This window comes from Onychostoma macrolepis, chromosome 16 (genome assembly GCF_012432095.1).
Source record: "Onychostoma macrolepis isolate SWU-2019 chromosome 16, ASM1243209v1, whole genome shotgun sequence".
Classification (NCBI taxonomy): domain Eukaryota; kingdom Metazoa; phylum Chordata; class Actinopteri; order Cypriniformes; family Cyprinidae; genus Onychostoma; species Onychostoma macrolepis.
In genome coordinates, this window is record NC_081170.1 from 3,796,954 (window position 1) to 3,813,918 (window position 16,965).

Here is a 16,965-nt window from a genome sequence, read left to right on the forward strand (position 1 = left end):
CACTCTTAAAGCTGCAGTGTTGTGTTTGCAATGTTAAAATACTTTTCGTTACCACTGTTTGAAGTGCAGAGACAACTGCATTTTTTTCAACAGAAGATCAATTCTGATGTAATGGGCAACATGTATTTGTCCATTTTAAGATGCCAAGATCTGAGCTTGTCTAACCTGTTGTGTGGGGATATGATTTTGGAAACACACAGTCCAGACTGTTGTCATGTACCACCCGTCTAGTTTACTGATAAACAAAGGCAGCACTGGGAACCATGTGGGCTCTGCTGAATGAAGACGTCAGGTAATTTCACAGTGGGTCACTTCTCTTTATCTCTCATCTCCATTCTCTTTCAGTGTCTGATTACTCTTCAAAGGCATTCTAAAGACAGTTTATATAATCTGTCAGCACTGAACGAGGAGAAAAAAAAAAAATAAAAATATATATATATATATATATATATATATATATATACACACACACACACACACACATGTAAGTTTGGGTTTTTTTGGCCACCAAATCTAAAATTAAGTCATAATTTTTTACTTAATTTTCCACAACAATATTCAAAGGTCTCATGACTTTTTCAATTGTTCCTGCTTTACTGTATAAGGATTTTTAAAAATATTTTGTACTCAAAATTTCTATAAAATATTTTCTTTTTAGTCTTTTTACAGGTCTAGAAATCACACTTTTAACCTTAGGCTTCCTCATATATTCAGGTGTTTCAAGACATTGGTTGAAGGGGTGAAATAAAATATAAACATGTTGAGTTTTAGTTGTTTATTAGAATTTTTGTTTGTTTGTTTGTTTGTTTTGTCTCCATTGTAAGTCTTATTAAGAACACCTGGTTAAGAACTCTTTTAAGTCTAATAATTGTTACCTGACATAAGATAGAAAATCTGCTGTCATCACTTTAGTAGCCTATGTATAAGAATTGTTTTTTAGTGCAGTTTAATGTGTAGTAGTTTTTATTCATAGGGATAGTTCATCAAAAATACTGTTCTAAACCTGCATGTTTCATACTATCTACAGTGAAACACAACGACGTTTTAGTCATTTTACTAAATTATGCAATTACCGCGAACGTTGGTGTTGGTTTGGAAGAAGTAAATAATGGCAAAATCTGGAGTTAACCAACTATCCCTTTAAAATCAGGACGCTAAGCCCCACCCACTCCTGCTTCTTCACGGTTTTTCTTGCAGATCAAACTTCTTTTGTATGTGAAATCAAAATCAGCATTTGTGTTTCTGATTATTCAGGAGCAGAGTAGAGGTTTATATGTGTTGTTCGTTGATCTGAAGTGACTGATGGGATGTTTTGTCCAGGTAAAGCTCACCTGTACGGAGGAGTTCTGGAACATGTTGAGTGATTTCTCACCTGTTCATCAGAGGAATATGACTTCATCATCAAAATTAAAACTCTGACAGACCTACAGGTTTAGTTTGAGTTTGGCGAAATGCAGACGCTGTTTAGTTTGATTTTTGTTCTTTTGTTCTTCATTACAGGTGAGTAAAATCAAATCTATAAATATCCTATACTGTTTAACATAAAAGTATTATTCATTTTATGGTAAATTACAGACTTTAACATAACTCAGACTGAATAAAAAAAGTTAAGTTTTTTACTACTACTATCTAATGTCAGTGGTGCTACAAAAACTGAAAAGAATGTTTAAGACTCAATTATTTGCCATTTCATGTAAAATTACATCGTAATTATTAAATATGATCATTATTAAATATGTGGTCTGGTGTGGTATGATCATTCTGTCAGTTTTTCAGTCGTTTCTATCTTAAAAAGCAACTTTGTATGCCTTAACAGGCAAAACTTATCAGTCAAATATCAATTAAATTTATGGCTACAACTTTACAATAAGATTTTGTTAACATGAATGCATTAACTAACATGAACTAACACTGCACAATATGTTTTTGCAGCATTTATTAAAATTTGCTAATGTTAGTTGATAAAAAAAAAAAAATGTTCATGTTACAGCATATAGGCTACACTTTTTGATTTTAATAATGTATTAGTAAATGTTGAACTTAATGTTAACTAAGATTAATAAATGTATAAGTTCATGTTAACTAATGAAACCTTATTGTAAAGTGTCATCAAAGTTTATGAATGCCACTGTCTTTATCTTAATATCTATAATATAGTTATTTAGGTAATATCTAGTTAATTTGTGTTTTGTTTGAGAGTACCAATTCAACACCTACCCACTTTTGGTATAACATAAAAATCACATTTGCATGTAGTGATTAAAGTAATTAGATGTAAATGTTGTTGATTTAAATCCTGCCAGGGCTAATCTGTACAGTGATGCGATCTCAAGCCATATCTAGAGGCCAGAAAATCATAGATGCTCTTTTTGCATGCTTGCAACCACCCTAAAATCATGTCAGAGAGTTTTTGCATGATCAGTTATTGCTTTTTCCTCCTCTTTCATAGGTAATGTATGTTATCTGAGCATCTCACCCAAGGGACCCGTATCCGTTGAAGCTCTCGTGGGCACTAATGTGACCCTTAGTGTGTCTCACGCTGGTGTCCCTCAGCCTGAGGTGATGTGGTTTGAGGGAAGCCTTCTGGTTGCTAAATGGACCGTTAGTAACAGCTCGCTTTCAGGTGTTGCTTCAGGTGTTTTTAAACCAGAACTAAATGGATCCCTCACCTTCATGAACGTGTCGCGTCGTTATAATGGTACATACACTGTGGAAATGAATAATATTGGGGAGGAAAAGGTCAGCGCTACATTTTACCTCTTTGTATATGGTGAGTATATGGAGGACACATTATAAACAAGTATATGGTGTAGTAACACATAATTAATACATGTCAGACAGTTATATTGATAGATTAATAAGATTGCATTTGGCTATTTTAATATCATCTGTATTGATTTATAACTGTTCCTGGTTGGCCAGTTTACAAAATCTAGTAGTTTGATTTATATTTATGTACTTTTTTTTTGGTGAATTGGGTAATTTTGTGAAATAAATGTTCATTTAAAACATCTCATTTTCATTTTTTGTTCTTTTGGTATTGGTATTGTTAAATACAGATCAGCTGGTAATTATAATATATAACAACTTTAATCAATGAATCATTCACAAACACTATATACTGATTTAATAATCAGTGATTCATGTGTATGAGAAAAAAATGACTAAAATGTGCCACATGTACCAGGGTTATTATAGGTTACCAAAATTAAAACCATAGAAAAACTTGAAATAAATTCAGTTGAATAAATGAAATATGTTTTTTTTTATTTCAACCAGTTGCCACGGCAACATTGCTCATTTTATTTTAGTTTAACTTGATGTACTTAAATAACTAAATGAATAAAATGAATGAAATGAAATGAAAATGAATAAAACTATATGTAGACATATAGAAAATAAAATACTGAAAATGACAAAAACAGAATACAAATGACTAAAACTTTAACTAAAATTAATGTAAAAAAAAAATTATAATTATAAATAAAAAATGCAATAGTATTTTGAAGATGCTACAATAACACTGGCATTTACATGAACTAATGATATTAAGCATTTATTATTTTTCTTATTGTTTAATGTAATTATGACAGTCTTACTATGTAGAGCAGGGCAATACAATTGAATATTCATTATATATGCATGAATAAAATTAAGTGACTTTCTCAATTATTTTAATGCACTTTTGATTTTGCCGTCATTTTTCCTAAAGACTGTTTATATGTATTATTTAGCTATTGTTCCCTGTCTCATGACACATGCGTATAAGAGCATTTAATGAGTGTCTTTGATTTAAACTTCAGTAGCAAGTTGGTAAATGTGATTCATTCATTTCCACGTATCTCTGATTGATTGCCTCTCTTTCTCAATAGATATCATCATGAATGTATTCCTGCACACTGATCCAGGAGACGCCATTGAGGGTGAAGTGAGGTTTACCTTGTATTACAGCACAATGCAAGGGGAGGCCAAAGAGGTGCGGTGGTTCTTTAATGGACTCCAGTTAAGAAATGGATCTCATTATTCCATCAGCGGGAAGAACCTCATAATAAACCAGCCCAGCAGGAACGACACGGGCCATTACACTGTATTACTAACCAACCCGTTCAGCTCTGAAACGCAACACAGGAACATCACAGTGCTGTGTGAGTATATGGTGATTATGTGCATTTAAAGAAATAGTTCAGGCAAAAATTAAAATTTGCTGAAAATGTACTCCAAGATATAGATGAGTTTGTTTCTTCATGGAAACAGATTTGTAGAAATGCATTCCAATTGCATTGCATCACTTGCTCAACAATGGATCCTCTGCAGTGAATGGGTGCCGTCAGAATGAGAGTCCAAACAGCTGATAAATACATCACAATAGTCCACAAGTAATCCACACCGCTGCAGTCCATCAATTAACATCTTGTAAATCGAAAAGCAGTGAGTTTGTAAGAAACAAATCCATCGAGACGTTTTTAACTTCAGACCATCGCTTCCAGCTAAAATATGAGTTCATAATAACGCTTCCTCCAGTGAAAAAGTGGTCTGGTCTGAATCAGGAGAGATATCTGCACAGATCAAGCACCGTTACAAGCCAAAACAATCCAAAACAGCTTTAAACAAATATGTGTGTGGATTTTGATGTTAGTGGACAACAGGAGATGGACTTTTTCACTGGAAGAAATGTTATTATGGATTATGAACTTGTATTTTGGCCAGAAGCAACGGTTTGAAGTTAAAAACGTCTTAATGATGGATTTGTTTCTTACAAACACACAGTTTTGGCTTCTCAAGACGTTAATCGATGAACTGGTGTGGTGTGGATTATTGTCGTTTTATCAGCTGTTTGGACTCTCGTTCTGACGGCACCCATTCAGGATCCATTGGTGAGCAAGTGATGCAATGCTACATTTCTCCAAATCTGAGGAAGAAACAAACTCATCTACATCGTGGATGACCTAAGAGTGACCACATTTTCAGCAGATTTTCATTTTTGCCTGAACTGTTTCTTTAAGAGTCTTTCCCAACAGTAGCCCGTTTCATTTCCGACATCTAATTTTCCTTCTTCGGCTGCCCTTAGATGGACCCGATATGCCAGTTCTCAAGGTCAGTCCCACAAAAGCAGTCTTTGTTTCGGGAGAGTCTCTGTTCCTCTCCTGTCAGGCCGAGGGTGAACCGCCCCCCTCCACCACATGGTTTTTCAATGGCAAGTCCATTGCAACGTCTTCAACAGGAACAGTCCATCTCACCAATGTTAAGACGAGTCAAAGCGGCATATATACCTGTGTGATGATGAACACCAGAACTGAGGCGACACTTCAGAGAAACGTCACTATAATTGTCTATGGTAGGAGTTTGCAATTCAAACGTCCTTTTTTTAAGCAAAATAAGGGAATACCAGCATGTTAGGATGTTGTGCATCATGTAAATATTCTCTTGATATTTTTCTGCTGACAGTGTTTGTTAAAGCATTGAGCCATTCAAGGCTATGTGTATTTTTTACCACAGTTTTAGAAGCTTTTATTTCTCTTCTTCTTTCCATCATGTCAGAGTCTCCCAGCGGTGAGCCGCTGTGTTCGGTGCAGGCTGTGAATGGAGGCGCAGCGCTGCAGTTCCTCTGTCTGTGGCCAGGCGGTGCTCCGGAAGCACAGGTATCCTTTCCCGGCCTGAGCGTGAATGCCAGTGGATACGGCAATTACAGTATGACTATAAATGACATTCAGAGCTTAAACGGACGAGAAATCATCTGTACAGCTGAACATCCTCTGATTCAGACACAATGCAGTGTCATTCCTCGTAAGTCATGCTCTGTTTCTTACTGGAATTTGAAATATTGATACTTAAGTTACAAATTAATTCCATTTGGAATCTGTGGAATTGTGGAGTAATTTTATGGGGAATGTTATTTAGTATAGTAAATAAACAGTATACTGTATTCTTAATATATTCAGAAAAAAACAATTTAATTTGCAAGGAAATTATGTAGAGTACAATTTATTTGTTTGTTCAGAATTGTTAATATTTCAAATTTAGTTAGGATTAATATTTTAGATTTGTAGAAATCCCTCTCGTACATGACTGACATTCATTAACTGAAAGGCGTCGTTCAAATAGCGCACAGAAAAATAGATTGGATTTCAATAATAGCAAGCATGTTTAGTTTAAGTGCTTTGCTAAGATATACCCAAATAAGCCTAAAAATGCATTGCACACACTTAGTGGGTTAAAATTGTATAACTTTTATAATCAACATTTCTTAAACTTCATCCACTTTGTAGGCCCAAACCTGCAGAAATTCTAAATAATTAAGCAAATAAATAAATAAGTGAAAAAAAGTAAAAAATAGGAAAAGAAATAAAAGTCTTAATAAAACAAATGCAATTGTTTTCAATTAAATATTTAACACATCATTTTTAATGAGTTCTGAATTCATTATTCTTTGTTATTTGTATATTTATTTTCTGTATTTATTTTTATTTATGCATTGATTTATTATTTATATATTAATCCACCACCTTGACTTTTTTTTTTCCACCTAGCGTGTTGCAATGCATTATGGGATTGCATTCCACACAGTTTGCTTTGTTTTGAAAAGTGCTATTTGTGTTGCTACCTATATAGAGTGTTCCAAATTGTTCACTTCATTCATTTCAGTTAGGATGCTTTGAGGACAGTAAGGCATTGAAATGGCACGTTTATCTCATTACATTATGTTGCAGGTGGTCCTGTGGATTTTCTCCCAGTAATTTTAACCAGCATGAGTCAAGATGAACAGACGATGGTTGTGATTCATTGCTCTGCTGAAGCAACACCTCAAGCTCTTGTGCACTGGATCAAGGACGGAAACCGCTTGCAAACTGGGCCCAAATACCAGATCAGTACAAACACAACTCAACTGTTTATTTCTGATTTTAATGTCACTACAGACCTCGACACCTACACATGCACTGCCATCAACCCTCTCAGCAACAAAACTGTGGACACTACACTGCTGGGTACGGATCCATTCTAGATTATCATTAGCAATAATAGGTTTTGACCTTTTGAAAGTCTATACCACTAGAAAAACTTAATAAAATGCAAACAAAACAAACTGTATATTGACTTCTAAAGGAACATTTTGTCTGCCTGCACTACTGTTTAGAAGTTTGGAGTCAGTAAGGATGGGATGCATTGGGATGCATTGAATTAATTAAGAATCATAGTTTCCATAAAAGCATTAAGCAGTGCATTTGTTTTCAACATTAATAATCAATGTTTCTTGAGCAGCAAATCAGCATATTAGAATGATTTCTGAAGGATCATGTGACACTGAGGACTGGAGTAATGATGCTAAAAATTACATAATAATAAATGACATTTTACAATATATTCACATAGAAGATGCTTATTTTAAATTGTAATAATAATTCTGTATTCTTAATCAAATAAATGCAGCCTTGGTGAGCAGTAGAGACTTAAACATTAAAATGGTTTGAAAGTTAGTGCATGTATTTGAGTTCTGTTCATTCTATTATCTTGATGTATGCAATTCTCAAAATATGCAATTTCAATCTTTTTATTTAAGGCCCTCAAATCTCAAATTCGAGTGTTTTCCTGAGTAACGATCAAACAGAAGTGACTCTAACATGGGACGTTCCTCTCACGTCCGTTATTACAGGTACACGCTAATAATTGCGTGTTGCTTCCATTCAAGCTTTGCTTGTGAATAATAAATTACAAATAGTTTGCATATCAGTGCATAATAAAAGTGTCATTGTATTTTTAAGGCTTTGATATCCAGATGAAGGGCCCAGAGCTCTCAAGCCCATCTCAACCCAAACTCAGCTTCGCATCAGACTTCCGCACCATCCAATCAAAGCCGGCCTCCGCCAGAACCACCACCGTCTCAGGACTCAACCCAGAATTCACGTACTACTTCAGAATCATCCCTAAAGCCGGCAGAACCGCAGGAGAACAGTCTGAGCAACATCGGATCGGACCAGGTGACAAGAATCGCAAATCTGAATAAGCTATCATCAGGAATCCAACTTTCCTTGGTCTTCTGAGATCAAAAAAACTTGTCTTCAACAACTCTTTAGTCCAAAAATACCATTGATTGAAATTAAACAGTAAAAATGGTTAAACAGCTGATCTGAACAGTTTGACAGTCTTATTTCTGCACTGATTCTTTAAAGAGGCTGTTATTGAAGAATGGAGCAATTTAAAATATATATATATAAACCCCAAACCAAAAGCAAACCTAAATCTGTGTGTTTGTGCAACCAAGCCCTGTTGCTCATTTTCGATGTGAATAGGCCATTTACATCTTAGTCAATCAGCCAAAAAAAAAAAAAAACACCTTTTTAATTTTAAAGATCAGAGGGAGGGATCATGAAAAGCAAAATTATGAATATTTTGACACAGATACACATTTATAAACGGACTTCAGGAAAAAAAAAACTACAAATATATAAGTCTGTAATACTTACCCATGCTCAAAAAAAAAAAGCTTAGTAAGAAAACAGAAATATTGTGAAATATTATAACAGTTTAAAATATCTTTTTTCTATGCGAGTGTATTTTAAAATGTAATTTATTAGCTGAATTTTCAGCATCATTACTCCAGTCTTCAGTGTCACGTGATCCTTCAGAAATCATTCTAATATGCTGATTTGCTGCTCAAGAAACATTTCTGATTATTTATTTTTTTTGTAGAAACCGTTTACATTATTTTTCAGGATTCTTTAATGAACAGAAAGTTCAAAAGAACAGCAATCTTGTCTTGTATCATAATAAATGTCCTCGCATTTGATCAATTTAATGCGTCCTTGCTAAATAGAAGTATTATTTCTTCAAAATTAAAACAATCTTTCAGATCCCAAATTTTTCAACAGTGCAGTGTATGATTTGTCTCCTTTAAGTCTGGTAAAGCTGGTTGTGTTGCTGATGTGTTGTCCAGCTGCTGGACTCAGTGGAGCTGCTATCGCTGGTATCGCCGCTGGAATCCCCTGCGCTCTCCTCATCCTCCTCATTGTGCTGGCCTTCATCTACTGCGGAAGACGTGGTGAGTGATGCTTCCTCCAACTGTCTAAAGCTCAATTAGAATAGCATGGTGCCTGCAACGCCATACGCCAATATTCCTTGAATGCACTTTCAAGGGATAGTTCACCCAAAAATGAAAATTCTCTCATCATTTGCTCACCCTCAAGTTGTTCCAAACACACAAAAAATGAATGATTGCCATTGACTTTCAACTGTTTGATTATTAACATTCTTCAAAATATCTTCCTTTATGTTCAACAAAATAAAGAAACTCATACAGGTTTGGAACAACTTGAGGGTGAGCAAATGATGACAGAATTTTCTTTTTTGGGTGAAATATGCCTTTAAGTCACATTAGATATAATCATCTCCCAAATGCATAAATGTAAATGTTGATCAGTTGATACCTAAGTATATAAATCTCCAAAATCTACAGCCAGTCAATACATAATGATAAATTTATGTTTTCAGATATCGAGTAAAATAAACATTGAATTTCAGAATCCATATGCATATTGCTTTTATAAATAGTTTAATGAAAAAATACAGCAGTGTTCAATAAATAGCTTCATTTATTAATATTAATAATCAGAATAAAAAAATTATAAAACATAGTATAATAGTATAGTATGTAGTAAAATGTAGTTCTAGAAAATTTAGTCAAATTAATTAATAAATTTCATAGTTGTATTTGTTTCTGGTTACAAAATAATAGCAATTTGCTGCCTTAATAAAATAAATAAAATAATGTGTGGTCACCAGGGTTATTTTAGTATAAATGATACACTATTATATTTTTGTTAATATTTAATATTAGATTTAATTTTTATATTATCTGCTTTCATTTTCATTTTTATTAAAGTTGTATTATTTTTGTTGAATGTTTTTATTACGTTTTGGTTAAATTAGTTTTTTTTTATATATTATATTATATCTTCTTATTTTACATATAAGAAAAATAGGTTTATTTTAATTCAAGCAATGATTTTTTATTTTATTTTTTTTCTCAATATTAACCAATAATAACCTGGGCAGTCACAGATGGCTTCAAATGCGGCTTATTCAATCTGAACTAATAAATGAATCTGTTCAATGGCTCTTTTCCTCATCAGATCGAATCCCCAGGTATCCTGTATCAAGAGCAGTGGAGAAGGTAAAAGAGGCTGCTTTTGTATTACGTGAGCCTGTTCTTCATGTTCTCTGAAGTGTCTTTCTCGTCTCTTCAGGCCGTCATCTCTCAGTCTACTCTGAACCCTCATCGTCTGCTGAGAGCCAGACTGAAACCACCGCCTGCGTACAGACATCAGCAGGTACTCAGCTTCAGCTCATTGAAGTCATTGAGAGGCGACGACTCTTTTGTGTTTACGGACTGTTTTTCTGTGTTTTGCAGCCTGAGCGATCGGCTCCTTTGCCGTCTGTGAACTCATGCGTGAGAATGGCCACCACCGTCTGACTCAGAGAGGACCTGAGCTCACCGACATGTAACCTTGAACCTTATCCAGACATTTGTTGGCATGTTGCAGCCCAGACACAAACCAGTGTGACCCACGTGAGCACCACAGCTACTGCTGCACCGTTTATTTTGTTATTCTGTCTAAGTATATTTTAAATTTACATGTGAGCACTGTATCAAAATGGTTTAATTTAAAATTAAAAATGTTTTTTGAGTAGCAAATCAGCGTTTAAGAATGATTTCTGAAGGAGACGGGAGTAACGATGCTGAAAATTCAGCTTTGCAGCAAAGAAATAAATTACGTTTTACAGTATATTCAAAAAGAAAACAGTTATTTGAAATTGTAATAATATTTCACAATTTTACCGCTTTTACTGAATTTTTGATCAAATAAATGACTTTTCAAAAACGATTTCCTAAAAAATATCAGTAATCTCCTCTGGAGTATCAGAGTCTCAGTAATGTCTTAAACTTTGCTCAGATTAATCTCAATATGAGCTCACACATTTTTTATCAAATTATTAAAAATCAAATGATAATAATGTTAATTTTTTTAGATCTGTACTCTTAATGAATGCTATGGACTTTATTTCTCCTAGGGGAAAAAAACATTTTAAATACTTAAATTATTTTAAATAATCCTCCTGGAATATAAAAGAGCAACAACCTGTGTTTCCTTTTTTTCTGAACTTAATTTTAAACTTTTCTTCCATACAAACTTGTTTCCTTCTGAATGAATTGCTGGTAAATTTCACAAATGATAACAAAGAAGCATCGAGTAACCGTGAATCGTACATGAAATTTCTCTAATCTTTGTTTTATTATTACAGTGTGGTATTATCCGAGAAGATTTCTGATCTTGCATTACTTTTTTTATCACTGCACAGTAGCCACAATAGTATTTTCTCATGCATAAAAACATGTACTAATAAGCCATTTTAAAAGTCTCATCTATCACATCAGAGTCATGACTGCCAAAAAAGTCATGGACATGTGATGTGAGTGAAAATGTGCATAAGCGATATCATCATGTGTCCACTCGTAGTGTGTCACCACATGCACAGCTGAATGAAAGTGTGCGCTTCAGCATGTTGCATTGACCGCAGCAGTACTGCAAGCCTCTGCATATCACAGTTCCAGAACGGCCAATACAACAACAAAAAGAGCCTTCCCCCTCCAAACCCTGAGCGCGGGCCCGGCCGGCGTGCAGCGGTCACGTGCCTCCCACGGCATCAAGCTCAAGTGCATTTGTTCTGTGTGGCCTGTTTTAAAGGATTTTGCCTCCATCGACAGAAAAGCAGAGAGGATAACTTTTTGGAATTTGGCCTGGCGGGTCCTTTTTGACATTACGCTCGCTGCGGGTCCCACTTTCTCTCTCTTTCCCTCTGGGAAGGTCAATACTTAAGCAGGTTCATTTATCCTGAAGACCTCAGGTAAGAATCCCTCGGACATCTCAGTCGCTGACTAATTCACCTTTGTGATGGTTTTCAGGATAAATGTGATCGTGTGCTGCATTTTCTAGTGAGAAGGCCCTTCAAACTGACAAACCATATGTAAACTCTTGAAACTTGATGGATGAAAGGATGTAATCATTTTAATTGATTTTTTTTAAAAAGTCATTGTGTTGAACAAAAGTCTCACCTTTAGTAAAAACTCTTCTTATATAATTAAATGCAAAATCCTTTGTTACAAATGACTGTATATTATCAGACATTTAAATTGAAAAACTTCTTTAAAAACATTTTTTTATTTTTTTATTTTTACTTTAATAAAAACGTTTTAAACTCTTCATGTATACTGGAAGTTTCTTGTTCAGTGAAAACTATTTTATACTTAAAGGAAAATATTTAATTAGAAACTATATTATCATCTAAATAAATAAATACAACTCTTGAAACTTAATGGATGAAAGTATGTAATCATCTTTAAAAATGCAGAAAAATTCACTTTTAATGAAAATTCCTTTAGAATTAAAGGCAAAAACTTTAATTACAGACTATATGTGACCCTGGACCACAAAACCAGTCTTGAGTCGCTGGGGTATATTTGTAGCAATAGCCAAAAATACATTGTATAGGTCAAAATTATAAATTTTTCTTTTATGCCAAAAATCATTAGGATATTAAGTAAAGATCATGTTCCATAAAGATATTTTGTAAATTTCCTACAATAAATATATTAAAACTTCATTTTTGATTAGTAATATTCATTGCTAAGAACTTAATTTGGACAGATTTAAAGGCAATTTTCTCAATATTTCGATTTTTTTGCACCCTCAGATTCCAGATTTTCAAATAGTTGTATCTCGGCCAAATATTGTCCGATCCTAACAAACCATACATCAATGGAACGTGTATTTATTCAGCTTTCAGATGATGTATAAATATCAATTTATAAAAATTGACACTTATGACTGGTTTTGTGGTCCAGGGTCACATATTATGAGGAATTTAAATTGAAAAAAAATAATAATAATTAAATTTTAGCCTTTTTGCATTTACTTATTTTATTTATTTATTCATCATTATTCTGCTTTAATGAAAGGAGAGGTTAATTTCATTGCGCGCACACACACACACACACACTGGTTTTTGAAATGTGATAATGTGATAACTCAGTTTAAAAACTTGAAACACAATGTCCCAGGCAATGTTGTGCAATCATACAGAAGCAAGCAGAGTATTATGTTGAAATGCACACATTGAACAAGGTCTGCAGAAGTTTAGAATGGGTGTCACAGATTTAATATGCAGGATATTTAAGCATTAGTCATATCACAACATGCATATGTATGCATAGTATATATCTTATAAATATTATTCAACATTTTATATACAGGGTTTTCACATATTTAGCCTATCTAACTGTTTAAGCTAGAGCGCCCTCTGTGGCAACACTGAGAATGCAACATACTTGTGTCACATTATGAATTGCACTTTTCAAAAGCAACCATATATAAAATGAAGCTTGTATAGTTTGAAACATCTGCATTCAGGCTCTTATGTAGAGATCCTAATGATAGCTTGTCATTTCTCCAGGTGTTGCTGTAGGTTTGGTTCACACTGTTTGTTGTCCCCGTGTTGTTTTGCATGAGTTTGTTGTCCAGCTCTATTGCTCCATTGTGGCATTGCAGTTTGGCATTGTGTTTCTAGCTACGTGCTAAAAGCTGTTTGGGCCTTTCTGTGAAGTAATGATGTCACATATTCCGATGTGCGAATAACTGATGCTGTTTTGCTTGTGCAAACTGTGGTGTGGACTGTAAAAACACAGGAAATTGCAAATGCATGCACAACCTTGATGTCAATCTGGCTTTGTGAGGACTGAAATCAAGTGATCAATGCACACTACATTTGCTTTTCATAAAGGAAATGTAAAATAGTAAAAGAATGTAAAATGTTTCTGTGTAAATGGATCAGAGCTGTTGATATGTCAGCTGTGCACAACATATAATACTTAAAATAAGATGCATGCATATGACAAATGCTTTTATCCAAAGCAACTTATTGGATTCTGCATACTCATTTTATTAGTTCATGCATTCCCTGTGAATCGAACCCATGACCTTTATGTTGCTAACATCATGCTGCTGTTTGTGCCACAGGAACGTTAAATATAGGCCTATGTATGGAATACGAGACACATTACTGAATTGGCATTGATTATAGGCTACAATTTGTATATTTTGATGATGTTATCACCTCAATACTGAGAACAGTCATTTTCCCCCTCAGAATTGTATTTAATAACTGCGCAATTGCACAATTTTCTCACAATTCTGATATAAACTCACATTTGTGAGAAAAAAAAAAAACAGAATTGCAAGTTTGTATTACACAATTGCGAGAAAAAAAAGTCATAATTGTGAGAAAAAACTAAATTACCTTTTGTTATTTTTTTCTCAGTGGCGAAAACGGGCTTTTATACATTTCACAGTAGAAAAAAAGGCTGTAGCATTGTTTTTCGGAGAAACAAGTATGTAAACTTGTAAACATGTTTCCTAAATGTCTGCAAACATTATATTAAACATATTATATTATATTTAGGCTTTAGTACAGTCCAAAAACTGTACATACAGCACCTGGAAAAAGGTTCTTTAGATGATTACAATTTTCTTCACACACAAAAAAAGTTATTTTAAGAACAATTCATTGAAAGGTTCTTTGGGGAGCCAAACATGGTTCTCTGTTTTTAAGAGTGAAAGATATGTTCTTGACCTGTACTGTATATATTGTGCATGTTGAGCATCTCTCAGTGTGTAATTGACTGTAATGTGTCTGTCAGTGCTCCTCAGGATGTACAGCTTTATGGGAGGGGGCTTGTTCTGTGCCATCGTGGGCAACATCCTGCTGGTGGTCTCCACGGCGACGGACTACTGGATGCAGTACAGACTGTCTGGCAGCTTCGCTCACCAGGGTCTGTGGAGATACTGCATGTCTGGCAAATGCTACACACAGACCGACAGCATCGGTGAGTGCCAAGCGTTACTTACTTCACTGACTGCTTTCAAACATGTTTCCCAAACACACACACCCTCTCTCATTGGTCAGAAAAACACTTAGTCCTGCCCCAAATTCAAATAAATAAAACAAAGAATATTGGAGTACATTTTACAAGTTTTTCTGCTTTAAAATTTCATGTTTAATTCCATGTGCTACTTGCGTTTCTGAGTAAAAATCCGTATATATATATATCTATATACATATACCAGAATTTATATATATATATATATATATATATATATATATATATTATATATAACTTTTAACATTTATGTATTAAACTTTTTCCTACATTACATTTCTATGACTATTAAGAGTTATTTATTTCAATAATGGAAATAATTATAATAATTATAAACCAGCCAGGAAGACGTTTAATATTCACAATATTTTGGTTGTTAATTTGACATTTTATTACATTTCTATTAAAATTGTATTCATTTCAATGACATTTCCAAGCCTGAAAATTACAATTTTACAATTCCCTGATAAATCTAGGTTTTCCATGATGGTAAATCATGAGAAAAAAAAAAAAAAAACGCACCTACTAAAAGGTTGAATATTCAAAACATTTTAATGAATCTCTCAGCATTTTTTACTTGTCATTTTATAGAAATAAACGAACAAAATTAGTTATTTTCTTAATAGAAAGTTATTATTATTTTAATATATTTACTATAATTTTCCTTAATGGAAAAATAACTTTTACAAAATTGGACTAAACAAAGTAAAAATATATATTTTTTCCTCCTTCCAAAGATAAAGCCTGCCGTTTCCCCAAATTTGCGATGTTCAATGTAAACCGTTGTTAGAAAAGTCCATGCATGTTCCTCCATCAGTCTGAGCTAAATTGCACGTCTCTCTTTGTCTTTCATTTCAGCATACTGGAACGCGACCCGGGCCTTCATGATCCTCTCAGCGATGTCGTGTTTTGCGGGAATCATCGCAGGCATCCTCTCCTTCGCTCACTTCTCCGCCTTTGAGCGATTCAACCGTTCCTTCGCTGCGGGGATCATGTTTTTTATCTCCAGTGAGTCTTTCCTTTCCAGATGCTTATACAGGCAGATAATGAACACGAGAAGTCATCTAAGCTGCTCTTAATGTCTCCTCCAGCGCTCTTTGTTCTGCTCGCTATGGCCATCTACACCGGGGTGACGGTCAACTTCCTCGGGAAGCGTTTCGGCGACTGGCGTTTCTCGTGGTCCTACATTCTGGGCTGGGTCGCTCTGCTCATGACCTTTTTTGCAGGTCAGTACAGGTGGATTTTTTTTTAGTTTGATCTCCAGCATGTCTTGTTGATCTCATGGAACACGTGTGTTTTGTTTTTGCAGGTATATTTTACATGTGTGCCTACAGGATGCATGAATGCCGCCGAGTGGCCGGCCCTCGCTAACACGCTATCCCAACAGATTCACATTTAAGATTAAATATGAATCACACAATCCTGAATAAATTTGAATCATTGTTCATGCACAGAGACAAAATCTCAAATAAACTCTCAGATTATTCTCATCCTTCGATGTCATTCTGTTTATTTACTGACTGACAGTGAACTAGTGAAGGAAGGTCAACATTTTGGCTGGTAATTTGACATTTCTATGACTATATTGAGGTTTTAACGGCAATTAAATTGAAAAATTCCCTGATATTTTTAGGTTTTCATGATGGTGGAAACTCTGAAAATTATTAATGAAACATTTTCACTGTTAATTTAGAAATAAAAATACAAAAAGCTTTTTATTATATTATTATTCTATATTTTTTAAATTAATGTTTTTGTTTTATTAATTTTTAATATAGTTTTTAATTTTTGTAGTTTAATATTAAAATTCCTTGATATATTATTCAGGTTTTATTGACAACATCCATAAATTAGCCAGGAAAAAGGTTAATATTTATAATATTTTGGTTAAACTCTCCACATTTTGGCTTTTAATTTGACACTTTATTAAGATGTATCAATTTCAATGATGTTTTAAAATTCCCTGATATTCAAATTTT

General features: G+C 34.0%; 2 protein-coding genes across 4 annotated transcripts; both read left to right on the plus strand.

Annotated features, from left to right (window-relative positions):
- Window positions 1-1,101: 1,101 nt before the first annotated feature.
- Window positions 1,102-10,705, plus strand: vsig10l (V-set and immunoglobulin domain containing 10 like). Of its 2 annotated transcripts, XM_058746902.1 has the most exons (13): window positions 1,102-1,211; window positions 1,321-1,500; window positions 2,450-2,770; window positions 3,873-4,145; window positions 5,069-5,335; window positions 5,539-5,784; window positions 6,708-6,983; window positions 7,556-7,648; window positions 7,758-7,973; window positions 8,930-9,034; window positions 10,125-10,165; window positions 10,239-10,322; window positions 10,403-10,699. In XM_058746902.1, exons 2-13 carry the CDS (start codon window positions 1,452-1,454, stop codon window positions 10,463-10,465), a joined length of 2,034 nt encoding a protein of 677 aa, XP_058602885.1. In that variant the 5' UTR covers window positions 1,102-1,211; window positions 1,321-1,451; the 3' UTR covers window positions 10,466-10,699. The 2 variants fall into 2 exon arrangements, with proteins under 2 accessions (XP_058602885.1, XP_058602886.1); XM_058746903.1 differs by lacking the exons at window positions 1,102-1,211; window positions 7,556-7,648; window positions 7,758-7,973 and having other exon boundaries at window positions 1,222-1,500; window positions 10,403-10,705.
- On the plus strand, window positions 10,442-16,576 carry lim2.5 (lens intrinsic membrane protein 2.5). 2 transcript variants are annotated; one of them, XM_058746905.1, is made up of 5 exons: window positions 10,442-10,561; window positions 14,747-14,932; window positions 15,845-15,994; window positions 16,078-16,212; window positions 16,296-16,575. In XM_058746905.1, exons 2-5 carry the CDS (start codon window positions 14,758-14,760, stop codon window positions 16,355-16,357), a joined length of 522 nt encoding a protein of 173 aa, XP_058602888.1. In that variant the 5' UTR covers window positions 10,442-10,561; window positions 14,747-14,757; the 3' UTR covers window positions 16,358-16,575. The 2 variants fall into 2 exon arrangements, with proteins under 2 accessions (XP_058602888.1, XP_058602887.1); XM_058746904.1 differs by lacking the exon at window positions 10,442-10,561 and adding an exon at window positions 11,836-11,898 and having other exon boundaries at window positions 16,296-16,576.
- The last annotated feature ends 389 nt before the right edge of the window (window positions 16,577-16,965 follow it).

Coding starts and splice junctions, on each gene's coding strand:
- lim2.5 (XM_058746905.1), top strand. CDS start 14,758: ATGTACAGCTTTATGGGAGGGGGCTTGTTCTGTGCCATCGTGGGCAAC. Junction 14,933..15,844: donor CACACAGACCGACAGCATCG/GTGAGTGCCAAG, acceptor CTTTCATTTCAG/CATACTGGAACGCGACCCGG. Junction 15,995..16,077: donor GATCATGTTTTTTATCTCCA/GTGAGTCTTTCC, acceptor TGTCTCCTCCAG/CGCTCTTTGTTCTGCTCGCT.
- vsig10l (XM_058746902.1), top strand. CDS start 1,452: ATGCAGACGCTGTTTAGTTTGATTTTTGTTCTTTTGTTCTTCATTACA. Junction 1,501..2,449: donor TCTTTTGTTCTTCATTACAG/GTGAGTAAAATC, acceptor CCTCTTTCATAG/GTAATGTATGTTATCTGAGC. Junction 10,166..10,238: donor TATCAAGAGCAGTGGAGAAG/GTAAAAGAGGCT, acceptor TCGTCTCTTCAG/GCCGTCATCTCTCAGTCTAC.